This window comes from Zingiber officinale, chromosome 5B, assembly GCF_018446385.1.
Source record: "Zingiber officinale cultivar Zhangliang chromosome 5B, Zo_v1.1, whole genome shotgun sequence".
Classification (NCBI taxonomy): domain Eukaryota; kingdom Viridiplantae; phylum Streptophyta; class Magnoliopsida; order Zingiberales; family Zingiberaceae; genus Zingiber; species Zingiber officinale.
Window position 1 is genome coordinate 78,251,955 of NC_055995.1, and position 23,608 is coordinate 78,275,562.

Sequence of the window (23,608 nt, forward strand, 5' to 3'; positions counted from 1 at the left end):
TATTCTCTCGCAAGTTATATTTTTGTTAACTTTTTATTTTTTTGAATAAAATGTATATATTTGGAAAATGTTATTCATTGATCCGGTTTAACGGGTCCAATTTGTAATCGGCTTATCTCTAAATGGGTAGATTAAGGATTGGACTCCTAATGGTAGTTCAACGGAATGTTAATTGTCGTTTCATTTGTATTTTATTTATTTTTAAATTTTATTTTAGATTTTTGTTTTAAATTATAGTTTTTTTATTTAATAATATTTTAAATATTTTAGTGATATTGATTAATGGTTTGGTTTAATATAAATTATTTAATTTGTTTTAAAATTTTCAATATAGAATTATTTTATATTAATTCTTTATTCTATTTATGCATGGGATTATTTTACATTTCTATTAAAAATTATTTTTTTAACATTTTTAAATTTTATTTTATCTTTTTATTCATTTTATTTTAATTGTATGATATATAAATTTATAAAGAATATGATTCAGATTTATTTTATATATATATATATATATATATAATATGAAGATTATTATCAAAGAATTAGGGTTAAAAAAATCATTTTTTTTACTAACAGACCGATTTTTATTTAAAATATTAATTAATTTAATTAAAAATCAAATTAGCATATATATACACACACAGATCAGAGTAACAGGATTTTTTTTAAAAAAAAATTAATATAGTTTTTTTAAATTGATTTAAACTTTCCAAAAATTATAGTATTCACGTTTAAAAAAAATAAAGATTTTATCACTAAAGTTCAGACTTCTCAATTAGATTATAGTATTCAGTTAAAAGAAAAATTAAAAATAAAATAAATTTAGACATTTACGGGTATATTAATATGTTTATGGGTATAATATTTGGGATTTATATTAAAAAATTTTAAGATTTTAAGGTTTTCCAATTAGATTATAGTGTTTAGTAAAAGAAAAATTAAAAATTTTAAAAAATAAATATTTACAAGATATAATAATATATTTATAGGATATAATAATATATTTAAGATTTATATGAAAGGAAATATGATTTTTTAAAAATAAAAAAATTAACAAAAACACGCTGATATCATGGGTGCACAGTCAATATAATATCAGCATGTTTTTGTTAATTTTTTTATTTTTTAAAAATCATATTTCCTTCCATATAAATCTTATATTATTATATCCTGTAAAAGATATTAGCATCCAAAAATAAAAATGATTAAAGACTGTCAATTTTTTAAAAATTCAAACACTAATTATTAAGTAAAGTTATAAAAATAATAAAAGAACGGTAACCAAATAATTTAAATAAGTATAACTTTTTAAATATAATTTTATAATTATTTAAAAAAAATAAAATTATAGTAAATTTAAACCGTCACAAACTATTAATCGAATCTTAACCGACTGTTAGAACCATAAATCATAACCACCTTGAAATATTAAGATTAAAGGTCGATAAATTTTGATTCTAACCACCCATTTAGAACGATGGTCTACTATCTCTCATATACACATTCAGTACCAATTTTTTTTTTTTTTTTTTTTTAACATTTTCGTCCATTTTTGTTATTTATTTATTTTTAATTTGAATTTTTACGAGAAGAAAAAAATTGTTGAAATTCAAGATGGAAATCTTGCATCCAAAGTTAGGTTGAGGGAATATGCCAAACACTCCATAATTTTATACTTTATGGCGATAAATATTGCTTTGGAGTAATCCCCTGTTTCCTTCGGCTAAGATAGAATTATTTCAGCTTCATTGTTCGAAATTTGCAAGACTTATTCAGATCGGTTTGGATTGGCACGAGATAATACGATTCATGATGCAATTTGATTTTAGGATAATTTATTTTCATTACAAACGATCGAGTCCTTCTTTTGCAAGTTATATTTTTATTAACTTTTATGTTTTTTTTAAAAAATATATAGATTTGGAAAATGTTATTCGTTGACCCACTTCAGCGGATTTAATTTGTGATAGACTATGGGTCAGTTAAGGATTTGACTTCCAATGAATCGGTGCATCAGTGGTTCAACAGCTTTTTAATTGCTGGTTCATCCGTGTTTATTTTTTTTTAATTATAGTTTTTTATTTAATAATATTTATAATATTTTAGTTATATTAATGATTTGGGCTAATATGAATTAATTAATTAATTTTAAAATTTTCAATATATAATTATTTTATATTAATTTCTTAATCTATTTAGGCATGGATTATTTTACATTTCCATTAAAATTAATTTTTCAAGGAATTTTATTTTATCCAAAATTTATTAATCTGATCAAAATTAAACTCAACAAATTGATTAAATTAAAATTATATAAATTTATTTATTTTTAATTAATTGAATCCATCGACCTTTTCAATAAAAATTGAATAAATTAAACCTATAAAGCATCAATTTAATCGGTTGAAAATCAAATTAATCAAACTATGATATTAATTTTCAAAAGTTATAATGTATATGTTTCATCATATTAAAACATAATAATATTAGTATTAGATAAAAAAAAAAGATTAGGGACTCTTAACTTTTTTTTGAAAATTCAAACACTAATTATTAAGCAAAAGTTATAAAAGTGAAACCAAATAAAAGTTTTTAATTCCCCAATAATTAAGGAAAGTTTAAATTCTTAGATAATTTAAATAAGTAAAACTTTTTAAATATAATTTTATAATAATTACTTTTTAAAAATAAAATAATAAGAATTTTAATGAATCAAAATTGTAACCGATTGTTTTGAATTGTAAATTACAACCGCCTTAAAATTTTAAAAATTATCGAACCAATGATTTTAAACTATCGAACCACCCATTTTGAATCATGACCGAGTCAACTGTATCTCTGTAACAATTTTTTTTTTACATTTTCGTTCTCTTTTGTTTTTTATTATTTTTAAATTTAAAATTTTACGAATTAATCTAAGAAGAAAAAAATTAATGCAATTCGAGAAGGAAACCTTGTATCTCACACTAGTTTCATAGCTTTTTTATAATAAGGAGCACCTCAAAACGTAGCGTAGACGATGGACGCATGATATTCTGACATAATAGTCAGAAGTCAATTCTCAGAAACTGACGGTCTAAGATTTATTTCATCATGCGTCTATAGTATGTGTGTCTGTATATATCTCCCTCCATATTTATGAAGTTGGCACTAAATTAAAGGACTGCGAAGGTAACGAATATATTTTTTTATTTATTTATTTATTTTTTTATATATAATAAGGAACTCATTTAGTCGACAAATATGGAAAACCCATCAGTATCCTAACGGCTTTTTGTTGGGCCTGGCCCTCTTCATTGGGCTACTACTCACTAATATAATCAATGTTCACTACAAAGACTCTTACATCCAATTTCTCCAAATAGTTGCATATATTATTACGACTCACATTTCTGTCTTTTTTTTTTTTTTAACTTCCATTTCCCAAATCTTTCGAGGCTAGCGTCATTCTCTTCTGGTGATCTCGTCTTCTACAAAGAGGTAATCTACATCTCTGTCTTTTTTTAAAAAATATTATTTCTCTATCGGATCCCTTAGATTCACCTCACGTTTTTCTTATCTTGGCTTCAATGTTCGAAATTTGCAATATTTGGTGATGGGCAACGTGATCTTGTTCAGATTTGGGGTGGCACTGGATGATATGATTCATGATGCAATTTGTTTTTGTGATAATTTATGTTCATCATAAATTGATCATTTCTTCTCTAGCGAATTATATTTTGGTTAACTTTTTATTATTATTTTTTTTTTTCAAAATTGTATAGACTAGAGGAATGGATTCTGTTCGAGGACAACGTGGAATCCATATGCTGCTGGCTGCTGAACAAGAGGCTCAAGAGATCATATCAAAGGCCAGAAACAGTAATTTCTTTCCCTATTTCTTCTTTTCCAGAATCCATTATCTATATATATACTACATGTCTTTCTTTATATTTTCATTCAAGTTTCTTATAGGGCAAACATTAAAAAGTTATTAAGGCCAATGATGCAATCCTACGACATGATTAATACATTACTGTATTGCAGGATTGTATGTTTATATCTTCACTAAAGTCACATAAAATCAGTGTAGTAAAGATGAAAAGCTAAGATGATTGTGTAGAATTACCAGAAAGAATAATTATATAATAATAATAATTGAGAACAATTAAGTGTAGGTGATCAGATGAGAGTGAATAGAATGATAGAGCATGGATGGATATTTTAAAGACAGCTAATAGATTTTGCAGCTTGAAGAGTTGAATCTCTTAAAGTGGAACAGAATATTTAAGGGTTAAGATTAGGAGATCAAAGAAAGTGATTTAAAAATTACTAGTACCACAAATAGTTGGACAAACACAACTTGACGATGATAGATGATGATGATGATCTTCACAAAATTAAAGTTCCTTTTTTGTTGAAAATCCAAAATTTTGGAATGATTTTTATGCTAATTGTTTTAAAATTTAAGTCAGCAATGGTATATACTCATAACATATAGTGTCTATTGCAGTGAAGACTGCCAGGTTGAAGCAAGCTAAGGATGAAGCAGAGTGGGAAGCTACTGCTTATCGTGCCTCTTTAGAAGAGGATTACAAAAGAAAAGTTTCCGAGGTGACGCATTAATTAAGACATGATTCTTATCTCTCAATTATCAAACTCGATCGATGCACGGCATAATATATACTTAGATCTTTTAAATTACTTTACTTATCGTACCTCAATGTTTTTGGCAGGCATCTGGTAGTTCTGGCTGGAATGTGAAAAAGCTCGACGAGGAAACAGAGATGAAGATCCAAAACCTGAAGGATGCATCCTCAAAGGTTCACGGAGATGTGATCAGCATGCTACTGAAGCATGTCACAACTGTTTGAATCGCCCTGCAGGTGACTTGTCCTTCCAAATCCCATGGCTTCATAAACCACCGGCCCAGTTTTCTTTCTACAGTGAGGTTATTATTATGGATACTACAAGCTTAATTAGATATAGATTTCTTTTCTGCCCTTTGTGAGTCTAAATCAGAATTTACTCGAAGAAGAGTAAAAAAATGTGGAATGAGAAATATTGACCATGATGTCGACCTAATCGCTAGCTGACATTTTCAAATCTCTTGTTGTTTCAGGTGTAGTCAAGAGAGTGCAGCTTTGACTTGCTGTAAGTCATCCTTTGCTACTTTAATTACAACAATAATGTGATTCTTTCATTTATTGATTTCAAGACGATTGTAATAAGAAAGCAAGAAAGTGAATGGTTTGTGATCATCAACCCTAATTCTTTGGTTTTGGTTTTGGTTTTGGTTTATCCTGTCCATTTTTATTTTATTATGTTTGAAGTTTTGAGACTATTTTTAGAATCAATTGAATTTTTTTATTTCCTTAGATATAGTTCCATCGCATTTTAATGTTTAAACTAAAAATTATAGTGAGTTCATGTCAATTCAACCTGAAGTAGATTGAACCAAATTAATTAATCTTTTTTTATTCAAATTCTATTTGCTCCAACTTTAAAGGGTTGATATAAGAAATTTAATTTAGTGTAATGCAGACACTAAAGTAAGTTCTTTTCCTTTGATGTACAATAGATTGGTTTGCCGAAAGATTTTTCTCCAACAAAATAAAACAACATTTTAAAGATATTTAAATTTATTAGAAGAGAATTTGATAAATATTTACTTTTAATAGAATTAGTAACTTTATTTTTTTAAAAAAGTTATAAATAAAAAAAAATATGAAGCGATTTTATATGAAACCATGTAAGTATATGAATTTAATATTTTGTTAAATAATTTTTCATAATTTTCTATTTTGTTTTTTATGGGATGATACGTATCAACTCCTAAATAACATGTTGAAAATATCACTAAACTAGTTGATTCCTAGCTAAAACTAGGATAAATCCGAGAAAATTTTCCACTGATATTACGCTCCTTGAATTTTGAATCCAAGTGTATGGTGAGCCTTAAAGTGTGCTCACCACTGCACCGTAGCTCTGCATATTTAAATGATACCGATGCAAGAACGATTCGTCCTCTAATTGATTTACATAATACTTGTTAATGTGTGAAGGAATGAAAGAGTATAAAAGATAAAATAAATGGAAAGCAGTGGCCCAAATAAGAAATGTGCTAGTCAATCTATCCAAAATATGCCGCTAAATGTTGACAATCTTATCCGATTGTAGAAAATATGACGCCAAAAGAATCAGTTTATTCTGTGTTTTTTTAACATATTTTGTCAAATAAACAGCATTAACTATCAAATTTAAACTCAGCTGAAACAGATATATACATTAAATAATAAAGCTGATGAATTCCACTTTCTTGTCGACGAGAGCTTCGCAAGACACCTACGCGGCAAAAATTACAATCACCCCTTTCGATTAGCAATTACATGAAGTTATACCGAAATTAGCCGTTACATCGGGGGTAACACAATTTAGAGTGACTGAAGGTTTACGGAGATGTAGATTGAACCTGCCATTTCTCTTGCTCATTCAGAATTCAGCCTCAGCTCCTACAAAAGGAAGCAGAATTGTCAACATACATTATTCTGCAAATAACAATGTCAGGATACAAATGAAGACACAAAGAAAATCTTAATTGGAATAACTCAATGAAATATATAGAGTGATGATCCGCTGCCGCACGCAAGGAGGCGCAACGGATCAAGTTTGTATATACATATAGGTAACAGTATTTGAATATGAATTATAAATCTGAGTAGCCAGCCTGCCTGAATTATAATATGAATGCGTTTGGCTCCACTAACTAGGTTTTAATAGGGAAAAACACATGACAAATTTAGAATTAAATTCCAATCCTGAATCATTCTGCAGGTAATTCAAGAAAAAACTATTACATTGAGGCAATGCTTCCAAGTAAACCAGAGGCCATCCACACCGTTGTATGAAGCATTATGTTGGATGCCTCTAATGGAAAAGACATCATTGAGAATTAAGCACCGAAACAAAATGAGAAGCCAAGGTACTGAGGCGAAGAGTGTGACTTCTCAATCCTTTCAAAGCAAGAGATATGATGTTCTAAACCTGCAACTTGACCACTCATTCAGCCTTAAAACAATAAAAGCAAATAACACGATTAAAAAAATGCCAAAGGGAAGAGTATTGCACAGCTCGGTTTAGAGAACTGTCTGTTCCATCTTAACAATAACAGTTGGGAGGCCAGAAAGGACAAATTTAGAAATCAACCAGATGTCAGATACCATAAGTGCAAACTAGCTAAACACTAGCAAGAATTATTTATCCGTCCAACTAATCTTTTTTCCCCATATTGTGAAGGTACATTTCATATACTTGGTCTTAATTCCAAAAAAGCTTTATACAACCTCAATAAAAATAAGTTATTGCAACATGTATTCATGGAACAGAAATGTCTTTGTAGTTGTTTAAAATTAGATTACAAATATTGTAAAATTTGGCAGTTTAAAATCATAATTCAATTAAGCTTCAGAATTACGAGCTTTTTAATTGAATTTGCCATACTTGTTCATGCAAAATCCTTATGCTAAAAAAATAATTATGACATGGATAAATAATAATTTTTGGGGTATATGTGTATATTGCATCAATATTCATGCATATGGCATAAAGCTCATATTCAGGGGGAAAAGAACAATAAACTAAATATAGAATAACATTTTTGTATGTCTTACAAAAACTAATCCAGAAGCTTTATCTAGCTCCTTGCGCTAAGGAGCCCCTCCAGAGACTAAACCTAAACCAAACGAAATACAAACCTAAAAAATTTATGTCAGTTTTGTGGGATTACTTGTAAAGTATAAAAGAATTTTGATCTCTAATAAAATAGCCGACCTTGGTTCTGAATGGTCAACTCAACTTGCAGCAAATGATGACTTTCAAATAGCGAGAGAAATCAGGAAAAGATAGATTTCAATATACTGAAATTAAAGATGTTAAAATTCTCAAACACACATCAGCAACAAAGAATGCTCTACTTGGCAGAGGTAGCAAGAAAACCTGGTTCTTCCAGATATTCGCTGAAGAATAATTAAACCTAAGTAGGCAATAAAATGAAGACACTAACAAATCACAAGTGAACATGAAATTGAATGTTAACAAGGTAGTGAGAATCAGCACAGGTAGCAACATCCTTCAGATATGAAGTATTGAAGCTAGATTGCTAGAAATATAAATAGCAAAGAACATTCCACGATACTTTTGCTCATGAGAAATCAACTGCCCAAAAGTAAATTATGAATCTTAAAGTGAAAAGAAGATGAAGACTATAATGTTGAATACTTGAACATCTAAAAACTCCGCCCTAATATCATTAAGGAGATTGAAGAATAATATCAGAAAAAGACAGTTATAACATTATGAAAAAATCCAAGATGAAAAGAAATTGGAAGCAATAGGCCGATAAAACTTACATCTACTCTGATTTATATGTGAAATTTTATAATTACTAAATGTGTCAATGAGATTTTGAGAATCAGTGCCTTTTTACTCAATTTATTGGGATCTCAACAGCTCCACCACAAGCATTCACAGTTACTATAATAACTTCAAACCACTGCTAAAAATAGCTATAGCAAAGATCCCACTTCCTTTATTGGCTAGTGCCATTACCAATCTTAAACTATTTCAGAAGAGATTGTGGAATTTTATTAGTCACTTTCTGATTTTATATTAAGGTTAATAGTCAAAATGAGGGTTAACAATGGCCCTTGTATTGATGAATAAAATATGGCAAGCAACCTAAATCTTTGTAACTTTCAATCTATCACTATTACTTTCCCTACAACTTAAAATGTAGATCCGCTACATTAACAACCCCCTAGTGCCGGCCCCATGGATATGGAGGGAGGCACATGCAGGTACACAGGCGTTAGACGCATGATGGGGTAAACCCCAGGTCGTCAGTTCTTGAGAATTGACACCATTACGCCAGAGATATCATGCGCCCACTATCTGTGCTACGCCTTGGGGGCACTTTCCCTACAACCTAAAACTTCCATAGAATATTGATAGGTACATCAAGTTAACATTTTTTTTAAGAAAAAGCTCCGAATTTTTATCCTTTCTTTTCCTCTATTTTCTCCATCCTATTTTAAATCATTCAATCAATTCCATGTAGCCACTAGTAAAGCCTGAGCTCCCTTAGCATGCCGGCACAGCCCCAATCATCACTGTGGACCAGATATTATGGACCTCAATCAAATTGACAACATAAAGAAACCTTCGCAAAAAAAGAAGAAATTGCAACATTATAATTTCAGCGGACCTTTAAAAACAAGACAGAGAAACTTACTAGAATATTGATGACCATTATATAAAAATCCAACGTGCTTGTAACTAACATTTTTCTCAATGATACCAAAGAATATAAATTCTGATCAAAACATAAACTATGAAACTTCAGAACTCGCATAAATAAAAATAAATCTAAAACACCTTTTTCAATGCCAAAAGGAAACAAATGCACAATGCAATATAGTAATTAAATCAGCACAGCCAGCAAAATGTATTGCCTCGATATATATTGGCTGGAAAAGAAAATCATAGACAATTATTAACAGAGATTAAGTTGCCATAACAACAGGAAGACCAACATACATAAGACCTGTAAAGTTCAACAATAAAGGCTACCACAGAAACAAACTTGCTGTTTGCAAGATTAACATGTTGCAAAAAATCACCATATAAACTGCAAATTAATGGGCTACTGACAAGATCCCCATTGTATAAACACTTGCTATTGTCACACCAAACATAAAAAGTGATCTATCAGAAATTCCCAGACAGGAAATATTTTTTTTCTGAATATATCTTCCAACTCATCCAGAATCCATCAAAATACTCTACAGAAGACAAATTAATACCCTTGACAGCCACAGCTTTACTGCCTCAGAAGCCAAACGAGTCCTAGAAATATTGGAAACTAAACAACTCATATATAAAGCACATCATCCTATGCCTTTGTATAGCACAATAAATTCAAATCATTGATCACCTATATCATAAATGCTTAGCTATGTGAAAGGACAATGATTCCATATTCCACAAAAACAGAGGTGATGGATCTTTAACTTCTAACTGAGAATCTCATCCAATCACAGTTAAGTCAAAACCTGTATCCACAAAGTTCCAATGTCAAATGAAGCAAATATCAAACCCTGTTGAAGTCGAAAAAATCCAAATATATGATGCTTAGACCAAAAATTCTCTTCCAAATTCCACCATAACTATCCACCAATCAACAATTCAGATTAACCAATCTCCATTGACTTCAACATCACTTGTTCTAAAAGTTGATTCAGTTGCAAACATAAAGCTTCCATGATCAAATTCAACCACAAGACTCTCCATAGATTAATGTATAATAACAAATCTACTAAACAGTTTCACAAAAGGAACAAACAAAGAAACAGTGCTAAATATCTAGCCCACGACCAAAATAGATAGTTTATATAGACTATAACTACTAAGAAGCCAATAAACTAAGATTGTCAGCTTCTACACAGATCCTTGCCGCATTCAATTCATCATCCGCAAATTACTGCAAGAAAAAAAGATGATTATCTGAAATTTTTAGGCAGAAAGATATATTGATTAAAGAACCTAAAGAAAAATGCAGGACCTACACAACATTGCAAGTCAGTAATAGTAACCACGCCCAAAGTGTGCACCACCATATGATGGATACGTGCCATCATTGTACTGCATATAAACAGTGAAGTAGGTGGCATGATGAACGTGCTGGACTAAACAAAACTTATGATGTTACAATAATATACTTACATTTGGACCATAATAATCGCGTCCATAGAAACCACCCATTCCAAAATCTAGAAAGCAAACACAAGATTGCTTCAATCAGAGAAATATAACACAACTTCAAATTGTGATAACCTAATGCAAGAGAAAGAACCTCTGTAACGAGCTCCATCATGCATTGAATCAGGGTAGTCATAACGAGGGCGAACCCTATTTTGATATTCCATATACTCAGAATCATGTTCCTGAAGTTCAACATCCAAGTTCAGTATCATGAATCAAATTGGAAAAGAGTGACATTGTAAAACTAAATAACAAGAAACTTACCGTCATAGAAAATGGTCGTTTCATACTATGTCCTGCATCTCCATATAAAAAAGGGTCTTCACCAACATAGCTACCACCAAAAGGTCTGCCAAATTCACCCACTGATAGAAATGGTCTTCTAGATGAAAAGGCTTGGCCCTGGCCTCTAAAGATACCATGTCTTCCTGATGTAGGAAAACCCCTACCACCTGTAGACGTAAAATGGATACAAAGCATTGTAAAGGCACAAAACTACAGGAAAACTTTTCATTGTCTTTCTTCAAGTCAACTTTCATCTATGTTAATAAACAATCCTGAATTCCACAAGTTCTTCATCAAACTAATTCAACAAGATAAGAAAGTCAGACACATTCATTAGGATAAAAAAAATGCTATAAATACAAGAATTTTCAAAAATCCAATCCTTTGCTATGAAAACCAAAGCCAGTTGATGTTTCAGAAAATCATGCTAATTCATGTATGCCAACAGTTAATGTTCCAAAACAAATAGCTCAATGTAGAACAACTCAAGATAGATTAACTTTTGGCAAGACATGAAATTGGAATCACATCAGTAACAGGATACCCCCATCTGCAAAATAATAATGAAAGAGACGTGGAGACTACCTCGACTTCCAAAGGGCCTCCTGAAGTGGAATTCAGAAGATCCTTCCAAACCACTATCAGCTTCAAAGGAAAACCTTCCTCCCCTACCATGTCCATGAAAGTTAGCACCTCTTCCACCTTGAAAGCCTGCTCTGAAAGAAGGGAACCTACCCCTACCAAACCCTCTACCTGTTGAAGAATACTTAACCGAATATGTACCAGAGTATGACAAGCTTCATTCTCAATCAGTAGCCATGACTTACCAAACCTAGAGTAAGCTCCAAAACCAGTGTAGCCAATACGGTAGCCACCACTCATCCCACCTTTTACAGCTTGAGTTTTGGGCAATGGATTTGCAAGCCTAGCCCTCACTTTCATCTGTAGCAACCAAATAGCAAATTTACAAAGTCCAATAATACAAGGAAGAATATGAAGCATGCTATATGGGCTTCATATGCCATTTATTCTTCATAAAAATCTGTTGTTCAACAAAATAGAATAATAGAACAGATGGTGAAAAATAGCACACATGACACCATTTTAAGGCAATTGAAGAGACAAGGACCCACCTAGATGTAAGACATCAATGAAAGTTCAAGTTCTAGATGTTGAAACATCACACTAAATCAAACTAAAATACCATAAGACATGAGAGAATATTAGTTTATTTAAAATCACCATACAACAAGGTCTAGAAACAAATAGTATATTGCAAATTCATCATCAGGTCCAATAATTCATAATTTCAACCAAAATCAATAGTTCAATTCATATTTATAGATACGTTGGCTCCTCATCAATCCACATTGTTTGCCGGCATAGCAAGCCAAAACACAAAGACTTGAGAGCAACACAAAACAAGAACCTTGATGTTAAGTGCAAGTTGCAACAGCCAGCAAGGTCTCTTTTAAGTTTTTTAGTTTTTAAAGTTTGTGGTTGTGAAGGGACTTCTGAAAGTCCTCAATAAAAACCTCCATTATATTTTTTTTTTAAACAAATACATGTTTATCTGAACATTGCACCAAGTCATTTTTTGACTTTTGCAAGGACCCTGACTGACCGGACCCAAAAAGAGACATATCCTTGCTAGTGATGCCTGCCCAGAATAGTTGAGAGGCACTTTTGGCATCAGAAGAGCTGGCGTGTGTCATGAAACCTTTATTACACAGATATGAAGTAAAGCCATAAACATGAGCTACAAGGGAATTCAACAGAAAGAATGCAGATGGGCAGCTTGGTGGCTTTATAAATATAGCATTCTTGTATTAATGTATTATTCATCTTAACAAGACACCAATATTAGGATGCTATCAGGATAACAGTTGAGTTGATGATCTACTGCCTTACAGAGTATAGAAATAAAATCAGTATTTCTTTTATCAAATGTGGAAGAAGAAACTTCAACCATTAAAACCCAAAAAAAAGTGAAAACCTCATGTGAGTGTAGGTGTTATATCCTTCTCCGGGGAATTATGACCAAAATCCTATTTCACATGTTAAGAAAACATTTAGCCACAAGAGCACTTGAATGAATATAACTACTAACCACAAACAGCGAACTTGAACCTAAATGACAAACTTTGTCAAAGTTGCTGATCAAGTGAATTTCAATTGTGATCCATTATACTTAAACAAAGGCAATGACAAACAAATCATGCATGGTTAAAAAAAACTGTAGGCCAAAATGATACAATGAACATAACACTATAAAACATGAAGATAATAAAAAATTAATTAAAACTAAAAAGAAAAAAAGAAACACTAATAGAGAGAATAACTGAAATAATACCTTGATTTTCCCATCAGTCAATCCTGTGTCGTTTATACCTTCAACACAAGCAACAGCCGATTCGTGAGAAGTAAAATTAACAAATCCAAAATCTTTCCTTTTGACAGTTGACATATTCCTTGCCAGCACAACTTTTTCAATCTCTCCAAAATCTTTAAATTGCTCTTTGACTTTATCTTCATCCCAAAATGGAGGCAGACCATCGACAAAGACCGATTTAACCTGCAGGCCATTATAAAAGATATTACCATCCAGAAAGGAACAAGGATGTTAGAAAATTGTAGAAGAAAAATTTTAAGAGGATGCGTCTTCATAAGTACTTGAGACATGACTTCTGGATCTGGCTCACGTAATGGCTCAGCAAAAGCCACTTTGGCAGTCCTATCAGGATGGCCAAATATAACATCTGACTTTTGTAAACGTTTATAAGCTAGCATTGCATCCTCATGGCAAGAGAACTCCAAGAAAGCAAATCCACGACTTAGTCCCTCATTTTGAGTGTCTGAAACAAGAGTAATATGCTCGACTCTTTCCACTCCATAATCCTTTAGCTTTTGCTTGATCTGACACAAAAATAAAAAATAGAATTAAGAGGGAAAAATAGAGAATTTACAACCTCCACCAAGGTACAATAATGATGCTTTGTAAATTATAACAGATAAGAGATATACAGCTTCTTTTGTCCATGTGTTGCAGATATTCCCTAGAAATAGAGTGTCATTGTCTTCACTGGGTGCAGTACCACATCGCTTACCACGTACCTGAAAATAATTGTGATAATAAGTAGAATGGTGAAAATGCAGCTTAAAAGCACCTTATATAAGAAACCATATTCCAAATTCTGAAAAAAGAATGATGACCATGATAAAAATCTCAACTGAACATGGAGAAGACAAGGACAACTTAAAGGCTCGGTGACAAATGCAGAATTTGGAGTTAGAATAATCATCAGAATAATTCCCTAGTAAGAAACCAACAGCTAAGCAATTGACAAACTAAGAGATCAAGATCAGAGAACATACAATAGGATTTTTCAATTCAGATAATGCTCGGCTAGCCTGCTCCTTGTTGGCAAACTTTATGAAAGCAAACCCCTTGTTCTTATTAGTAGCAAAATCCTTATGAAGACGGACTTCTACAACTTCCCCGACCTTCTCAAAAGCCACTTTCAAATCCTCTTCAATCGCATCACGGTCCAAGCCCCCAACAAATATCTCCTGCTCTTTTTTCATCTTTCTCCTTTGAACCATGTCAGAGATTTCCATCCGCTCATCCTCCTCAATTTGAGGCTCTTCTTCCTCTTTCACTGCAGTAGTAGCGCCCTGCCCTGTCACGTCTCTGGCATCTCCTTCCATGTACGCCAATTCATCTCCAGCAGGCTCATTTATCTCATCCAGATTTAATTCCACTTCCTGAACCAGTTCCTCCATCTGCTGATCAACAACAACAACAGTAGAATCTTCTTTACTCAACATGTAAGTGTTATCCCCTGTGTCCGTTGCATCTAATTGTGTCACCTCAATTGTGTGTCCTTTCTCTTTTTCTTCTTCCTCCTTCCTCTTCTCAGCTTCAGGTTCCACTGCCAACACTTCCACAGCCTCCTCAGCATTCAAAGAAGCTGCTACAGAAAGCTTATCGCCCGGTGAACTTTTCCCCTTTCCATCGGCCATTTCTTTCACAGACAACTCATACTTCAAAGGAGCTGCTACAGAAGCCGGTGAAGTTTTTTCATCAGCCAACTCTTCCACAGCCACCTCATCTATCAAAGGAGATGCTACAGCAGCCTTCTGATCCGACGAGGTTTCCTCCCTTACATCCGCAAACTCCTCTAGAGTAACTTCTTCTGGTTTCTTCTCATCTGGGGAAGGAGAAGTATCCGACTCCACCACTGTACGAACGGAACGACAATAATTAAGCTTCAGCAAATAAAACTCAATAAAATAACTACCTTCAGGTTCCAGCTTAGGGTCAGGGGTCAGAGAAACCGGGGTAGAGGTAGCAGCTTTGCCCGCTGACTGCCTTCTCCCCACTTTTCTGCCTCCAGATTTCGGGGTCGATTTGGGCGTCGCTGCTGCTTTGGCGGCAGCACCTCTCTTCGGTGGAGGCGTCTTTTTGGCGTCTCCAGATTTCTCGGCGTCGGCGTCGGCTTTTCGCGTCCTCATAATCAAAGAAGAGAATATCTACTACAGCAATCACCACCGCGAAACCAAGAATTGCAAGAAAACGTATCCAAAAGAAACAGAGCAGAGAGAAGAAAACCCCTAAAGTAGATTCGAAGCGAGGCGCGTTCGTGATCTTCCAGTCCACCTCGCGAATTGCAATGCGTAGGGTTTCCTTCTCCTTTGTAATTGGCAACAGTTTAATAGAACAGCGAAAAAGACAGGCAAACAGGTACAAAATGGGCCGGCGGTCCAGCCCTAAACCCAAATTTCCGAAGCAAATTGATGATGTCTTTGACATATTTGTGCAAGGCCCACGTAATATTGGCAATTCCTTCGACAGGCGCACTTAATTTTAGAAAGGGTAAATTTTTTTAAAAAAAATCGCCCTTAATTTTACTAAACCGCGTTACCAAATTTCAGCATTACCTATTTCAGTTACTAAGTTTTAAATTTCTAAAAATAAGTACCATTTTCCCGTTATATCCCTCTTTCTCCCATTGCCTTAAAAAAAAAATATCTCTTTTTTGAATTTTTACTCTATTCATTTAAAAATTAATTATTTTTAATTGACACGGTCAAATTTAAATTTTAGATATGAAATCTTATTAATAAATCTAAGTCTAAAATTTATCACCACTCATTATATTATTATAAGATTTTAAAGAGTTCTCTCGGGATGATCTAATGACTAGCACATGAGATTTAAAGTATTCACCTCAGTTTTCCTATGAATATCTCTAAAATTTAAAATAAATCATCAACTTTATTAAATTTAGAGAATCTCTTTTCAATGCATTGTACACCAGCTACTCTATAATTTACCATATATTTATTTATTTATTATTATTTCTCTCTCCTCTATATTTTTTATTATTCATTTAATATTTAGGATAGCATTTTCATTCCCTAAATTTAGGGAGTTACTGTTTATAGAATCTAAATTTAGGGAACTAGTAGGGTATCTGATACAAGAAATTTTTTTAGGTAAAATATATATTTAGAATATCTGAAGTGAATGCTCCCACCATAAAATCTGAGATTGAAAGACGAAAGGACAGGAGCACTAGAGACGAACATATTTACCTTATGCCACTATTATAAGATTTAAAACAATTATGTTAGCTAGTCAACACCACTAATAAATTCATATAACTAAGACTTGTATGTTCGAACAATATTAAATTTTTAAATAATGTAAATTTATAATTAATTTCGAATAAAACGGATTAATTAACATAAATAAATTTGAATCAATTTAAATCAAAATTAATATATTTTTGAAAGTCCTCATGATATATTTAGGGATGTAAACGAGTCGAATCGAGCCGAACAGTATTAGGCTCGAGCTAGGTTCGTTTAAGTTATATTCAGGTTTGAGCTTAGCTCGAGCTCGAATCGAGCTTTTATCACAAGGCTCGAGTTCGGCTCGTTTTAGAATTATCAAACTCGCGAACAATTCGAGCTCGGCTCGTTATTAGCTCGATTATCAAAATTAACGAGCCTAACTCATTAAGCGAGCTCGGGCTCGTTTAGAGCTCGTTTTAGAGCTCATTTTTTGTTTAATTTTAAAGCTCATTTTAAGACTCGTTTTAGAGCTCATTTTTTTTGTTCGTTTTAGAGCTCGTTTTTTTTGCTCGGTTTAAGGCTCGTTTTAAGGCTCATTTTTTTTTGCTCACGAGCTTATAAATGAACATGTTCGCGAGCTCACGAGCCGAATATCCTTAAGCTCAAGCTCAGCTCGATAAAACTGTCAAGCTCGAAATTGAGCTTAAGTTCGGTTCGATAAGATAAACGAATGAACTCAAATGAGCTTTTTATCGAATCGAGCTCTGAATAACTCGTGAACTGTTTGATTCATTTATATCTCTAGATATATTCATCCTTTCACGTATAGTTTAAATAGTAATTTTCAGAACGAGGAGAAAAAAAAATTATAAAGAAGGGATACTAAATAATGAAAATAGGGGTATAATGTGAAAGCGGTACATATTTTTAAATTTTAGATATGTGAGATACTGAGATGGGTCATGTTGAAATTTACTCACGTGTTTCACTAAAATACGAAAAAAAACATTAAACGAACATTTTATTACTTGATTTTTTAAATTACCCTTCTTATTATATGTGGAACAGTAGAGTAATTTTAATTAAGTTAAATCAATTTTGATATAGTGAACTTGTTTTTGATGAAAAACACTATAACAATTGATAAGACGAATAAGATAGAATCTTAAAGGTCAAGAAAATTAAGAAAATTAATTGATGTGGTGGTTGAAATCAGGGAGATCAACACTCGGGACTAGTATAGTCATACAGATCGACCGAATGGTCCAACCAATCAGATCTCCTATCCAATTGGATCTCGAATCCTCTTGGCATGATAGATTTTCGAGCGAGTCCTAATTCAATTCAGAACCAAACAACACAGTTACATGGCTCGGTCGAATAATCCAATTGATTGGATCTCTTGTCCAATCATATCTTGAGCCAAGTCCTCTCGACTTGATTGTACATTTCGTCTGAACGGATGTCTTGTCCGAGCGGAACCCGAGTCCTCAAAATGGTCATCATTCCCTAGCCGACCCGATCTCGTTCAAGAACGAGGTCCAACCGAACATTATAGGGGATTTGGCCAACCTACCATCACCTCGTATTAATGGCCCGTCAGTCTAACGGTCTAATATTCCTTTTTTGACATTTTGTGTAACCGTTGTTAGAGAATCAAGGAAATACTCCCTAGACAATTCGCATGACGGAAGCTTCTACTCTACAAAATGGTCGGTTCATTTTATCTATTTTGGGAAAATTTATCAGCATAGTCGGTTCATTTTTGGAAATGCATCAATGTCCTTGCATAGAGGAAATGAACATTATATAAGGGACCTCCTCCTAGAGATGTAGGTACACAAGGCATCAGTATTCACTTAGAGCTCACTATTCATTCTACTGTTCATCGTATTTCATCGTTTTCGATTACTTGCCTGACTTGAGCATCGGACTGCTTGTGCTAGGGACCCCTCCCTGACTAAGTTGTTGACATTTTCTTCCCTCAGTCTTTCTTCTTGACACATAGGTGTGCTCGCAGGACCAAGTCTTTCTTGCTAGGAATCTTCCTACAATCAACCTCAGAGCCACCTAACCAGTGCGTTATTTTTCCCAATTTCAGACAGGATCAAATTTGGAGCCATCTAGCTAATGCATCATCTTTCTCGATTTCAGACAAGATCAAATTTGGTGCAGTCTGTGGGAACTTTGTCCGAATCTAAAACGCAAAGATAGAAGAAGTTAGATGATTCACCACAGTTACTGTGTCACAAGAGGATCTAGAGCTACTCGTGGCAGCCTGAGCGCAAAAGTTACTACAACAGAAGCAAGCAACAATTGGGTATCCTTTGCCGAATGACTCGGTTGTATCAGCAATAGGTGTGCATACTAAGCAACAGATTCGAATGGAAGGATCTGCTGGGGTCCCACCAGTTCCCCTCCTCCGATCGGCTTCATGTAGGCGCCTATACAGCCGATCAACCTTCCACCCGTGCCCCCATCTCTATTCACATATCGCCAAGCACTATTTTATACGTCATTCGAGGATATGGGCCGAGCGGAGAGGGCCCAAGGATCATCTTCTGGAAATGCACTCGCTTGGGATATTCGGAGGGGAAAAGCTCCAATGGCCAATAGCTCTCTCGAGTAGATAAATATGTTGTTCTCTCAGGAAATATTAGAAGATAAGCTGCCGAGCCATTTTTGATCCCTAGCGATTGGGGAATATAGAGGAGCGATTGACTCAGAGGATCACCTACTCAAGTTCGAGAATGCATCTATCATTCACCAATACACGGATGACATCAAGTACTGAGTATTCTTGATGCCCCTATCTAGCTCAACACATAGATGGTTCAACAGGCTTCCAGCCAACTTCATTTATTGCTTTAGAGTTTTCTGCAAGGTATTTCTCCATCATTTCACAAGTAGCCGTCGATACCACTGTTGGTTCTGTGCAGCCGACAAGAGAGGGGGGATTACTTGAAAAATATGAAAATACTTTTCTTAAAAACTTTCGGCTTAAGTTAAACAAACACTTAATTAAATTAGAATGAAATAAAAAAAAAGTACGAGATGACCGAGTTTACTTGATTTGCAATTAGAAGATTGTTATTCCAAGACAATAAAAGCTTACTACTATCTCCTTCTATGATCGAATCCTAGGAGGCGGAGAAGCCTTGTACACGCATTCAAGAATAGAAAAGAAAGTACAGAGTGTGGAAATAAAAGTATAAAAAGTGTTATCGAGTCTTGTTTCGAACGAAGAAGACCGGGACTCTATTTATAGCCCACTAGTCGAAAATAATCGTTTGCTAACGTGGTGACTCTGGGCTCCTGGACCCGGTCCGAGCACCCCTAGCGATGCATCTCATCTACTTGCAATGGCTATGCAACAGTTTGATGATAAATCTTTATCCTCAGTCGAGCGCTTGGAGTGTTGCTGATGTGGACATAAAACGTCATCCGCAGCAATGGCTCCCCAAGGCACCCTTGCAACACAAGGGGGGTCCGGGTGCTTGGATCCACTCCAAGCACCCTGAGTCCGGGCGCCTAGACTAGGTCAGGCGCTTGGATAAGGTCAACTTAGCGTTGCCTTTGTCTGACTTTGGCTCCGGTTGCTTAAATGATTTTCCATGTTGGTTAGTCCTAGGAAAACGTACCGGTTCCACTGTACAAAATTTTTTTGTACAAGTGTCGAACCTTTCCTTAAATAACCTATTGTGTTCTTTAGAAGTTAAATTAGGAATCGCAGACGGAACTTAACATCATTGATCCCAAATTTAACTTATCTGTTCTTAATGGTTTAGATTTGAATCGCAAGCGGAACTTAACACTATTGATTCAAATCTACCTAAGTTATTAATTCCATAAATATTAATTTCCAAAATTGGCTTCCAGGACTGCATGGCGAGGCACATGTCCTTCTTGGATATGGGAGCAACCACCACCGCCTAGGCAAAGCCTTTTAAGGAAAGCTAATATTTATTTCCTTAAATAACTCTAGATTAACAAAAAAAAACAATCGAATTACAAATTCAAAAAACAAGAAAACACAAAATCGAAAAATAAATTCGATAAACTAGATCTAATTGTCTCTTGTATTTAGAATTCTTACAAAGAAAATAACTAGTATGATGCGGAAGAAAACTACTAGTTATACATTCTCTTTGTAAGCTAATAACCTCGAGATCTTCTGTCGTATTTCTTGCCTCGCCTTGGACGTCGTGTGGGCGACGATCCTCGAAGATGAACACCACCCAAAAGAGTCATTCCTCTTCCTCTGGAATTCGGCCACCACCACCACTAAGGAGAAGAGAGCAAAGGGAAAGGGAGAAGGGAGAAGGGAGAGGGTCGGCCACCAAAAGATCTCCAAGCAAGAGAATAAGAGTTGTATCTCATGAAGCCCCCTCACCCCTTCTTTTATATTACTTGCTCAAGGCAAATAAGGGAAAACTTTTTACAAACAATAAAATCATCTAAGAGTTTTTCCTTTTCCCTTTTAATTTTTCCTTTTCTTTCCTCTTGATTGAATCAATCACTAATTTTAATTTTGTGATGATTTTAATTAAATTAATATGGTCGGCCACTTGCTTGAGCACCAAGCAAGGTGGCCGACCACTTCATCAAGGGGAAAAAGGAATTTTATTTTTATAAAATTTTATAAGAAAAACTCTTATAAAATTTTACAAGCTCTCTTTCCTAAAGTAGGAGTTAAAAAAGGAAAGTTCTAAAAATTAAAACCATGTTTTAAAATTTAAAACTTCTCTTACAAAATTTTCTTTTTTAACATGATGATAGAAAATTTTAATTTTAAAACTTATCTTCCTTTTTTTTCTAAACCATGAAAATGGTTAAAAAAGGAAAGTTTTAAAATTTTTAAAACTCTCTATTAAAACATGTGGCCAAATTCAAATAAGGAAAGTTTTTAAAATTAAAATCTCTCTTTTAAAACTTATAGTTTTCTACAAAGAGAAGATTTTAAAAATTCAAAAACAACCCTCCTCGTTTGAATATTGTGGCTGGCCCCTTCATGCTTGGTCACCAAGCAAAGGGTCGGCCCCTATAGGAGAGGATGTGGCCTGCCCTTGCTTGGTCACCAAGCATTGGACCGGCCTACTTCTTGGACACCAAGAAGAGCATTACATTTGGATGGACTTGAGGCTATAATGAGGCTACGATAGGGACCTAGAGGAGAAATTGGTTTTGGCCTTCCGATGAGCTTCAGTATCCCGTGTTCGCCCCGAACACATAACTCAAGTTCATCGATAATAACTCATTCCACTAGAGAGTTATTACCGCACTACCACATCAATCTCAAATTACATTATGGGCTCCTTCTTATCATGAGTATGTTAGTCTCCCTATGTTTAAGATTACGAATGCCCACTAATTAAGTAAGTTACTGACAACTCACTTAATTAATATCTAGCTCCAAGAGTAGTACAACTCAACTTTATTGTCATGTCGGACTAGGTCCACCTGCAGGGTTTAACATGACAATCCTTATGAGCTCCTCTTGGGGATATTCTCAACCTAGATAACTAGGACACAGATTCCTTCTATAATCAACAACACACACTATAAGTAATATCATTTCTCAACTTATCGGGCATATTGATTTATCGAGCTAAACCTCACCCTTTGATAAGTCAAAGAAATAAATATTAAATATATGTGCTTGTTATTATATTAGGATTAAGAGCACACACTTCCATAATAACTAAGGTCTAGTTCTTTTACTAAGTCAGTACAAAAAGAACTTACCTAAATGGTCCCACTCAATACACTTAAAGTGTATCAGTGTAATTTATTAGTTAAGATAAACTAATACTTAATTACACTACGACTATTCTGATGGTTTGTTCCTTTCCATCTTAATCGTGAGCAACTTGTTTATAATTTATAGAGAACTGACAACATGATCTTTTGAGTGTGACACCACACTCCATGTTATCTACTATATAAATTAATTGAACAATTACATTTAACAAATAAATACAAATATTGACCAATGTGATTCTTTTATTTCAACAAATAAATGTTTACAAAAGCTAGACTTTTAATATACACTCTAACAATCTCCCACTTATACTAAAAGACTAAGCTGCCATATCTGTTGCCATACATCTGATTCCCATCCCCTCCATATGCCGATCAAAAGCTTTCGTCGGAAGGGCCTTAGTGAAAGGATCTGTCAGGTTATCTGCTGATGCAATCTTGGCGATAACAACTTCTCCTCGCTTGACGATGTCTCGTATCAGGTGGTACTTGCGCTCTATATGTTTACTTGCCTTATGGGCTCATGGTTCCTTCGAGTTTGCAACTGTACCGCTATTATCACAATAAATTGTGATGATCTTGGGCAAACCAGGAATCATATCTAAGTCCATTAGAAAGTTCCTGAGCCATACAGCTTCTTTTGCTGCCTCAGAGGCTGCAACATACTCAGCTTCCATGGTTGAGTCCGAGATGCATTTCTGCTTAACACTCCTCCATGCAATGATTCCACCTCCTAGAGTAAACACATAGCCTGACGTAGACTTACTATTGTCCCTATCTGATTGGAAATCCGAATCCGTGTAACCCACAGGGAGCAAATCGTCTGCTTGGTAGACTAGCATATAATCTCTAGTCCTTCTCAGGTACTTTAATATATGGTTCACAACAGTCCAATGTCCTTATCCAGGGTTACTCTGATATCTGCTAACCATGCCCACGGTAAAACAGATATCAGGTCTCGTACACAACATTGCATACATAAGGCTTCCTACAGCCGAAGCATAAGGAACTGCCTTCATATCCTCAATCTCCTTTGATGTCTTCGGGGACATCTCTTTAGATAAGGCTACTCCATGTCTAAAAGGTAAGAAACCTTTCTTGGAGTTTTGCATGCTAAAACGAGTAAGGATTGTATCTATATATAAAGCTTGGGATAAGCACAACATTCTTTTCTTGTGATCCC

At 34.0% G+C, this 23,608-nt stretch overlaps 2 protein-coding genes across 3 annotated transcripts; one reads left to right on the top strand and one right to left on the bottom strand.

The window, feature by feature from the left end:
- Positions 1–3,776: 3,776 nt before the first annotated feature.
- Positions 3,777–4,856, top strand: LOC121987516 (V-type proton ATPase subunit G-like). Its single transcript, XM_042541281.1, has 3 exons — positions 3,777–3,864; positions 4,496–4,596; positions 4,719–4,856. Exons 1-3 carry the CDS (start codon positions 3,777–3,779, stop codon positions 4,854–4,856), a joined length of 327 nt encoding a protein of 108 aa, XP_042397215.1.
- Positions 4,857–10,194: 5,338 nt separating this feature from the next.
- LOC121984618 (heterogeneous nuclear ribonucleoprotein Q-like) lies at positions 10,195–15,801 on the bottom strand. 2 transcript variants are annotated; one of them, XM_042537648.1, is made up of 13 exons: positions 15,698–15,801; positions 15,387–15,618; positions 14,461–15,326; positions 14,110–14,199; positions 13,759–14,001; positions 13,439–13,660; positions 11,913–12,027; positions 11,671–11,838; positions 11,065–11,252; positions 10,892–10,982; positions 10,762–10,808; positions 10,601–10,680; positions 10,195–10,519 (listed from the first exon to the last, which is right to left on the bottom strand). In XM_042537648.1, the coding sequence occupies exons 2-12, from the start codon at positions 15,598–15,600 to the stop codon at positions 10,618–10,620; spliced, it is 2,307 nt and encodes a 768-aa protein (XP_042393582.1). In that variant the 5' UTR covers positions 15,601–15,618; positions 15,698–15,801; the 3' UTR covers positions 10,195–10,519; positions 10,601–10,617. The 2 variants fall into 2 exon arrangements, with proteins under 2 accessions (XP_042393582.1, XP_042393581.1); XM_042537647.1 differs by having other exon boundaries at positions 10,605–10,680; positions 15,387–15,784.
- Positions 15,802–23,608: the final 7,807 nt, after the last annotated feature.

Bases quoted from the DNA above. Each gene is read 5' to 3' on its own strand.
- LOC121987516 (XM_042541281.1), top strand. From the start codon at position 3,777: ATGGATTCTGTTCGAGGACAACGTGGAATCCATATGCTGCTGGCTGCT. The intron at 3,865-4,495 runs GTAATTTCTTTC...TGTCTATTGCAG, and splicing joins CATATCAAAGGCCAGAAACA to TGAAGACTGCCAGGTTGAAG. The intron at 4,597-4,718 runs GTGACGCATTAA...TGTTTTTGGCAG, and splicing joins ACAAAAGAAAAGTTTCCGAG to GCATCTGGTAGTTCTGGCTG.
- LOC121984618 (XM_042537648.1), bottom strand. From the start codon at position 15,600: ATGAGGACGCGAAAAGCCGACGCCGACGCCGAGAAATCTGGAGACGCC. The intron at 15,327-15,386 runs GTAGTTATTTTA...CCGTTCGTACAG, and splicing joins CCCTAAGCTGGAACCTGAAG to TGGTGGAGTCGGATACTTCT. The intron at 14,200-14,460 runs GTATGTTCTCTG...AATTATTTTCAG, and splicing joins CTGAATTGAAAAATCCTATT to GTACGTGGTAAGCGATGTGG.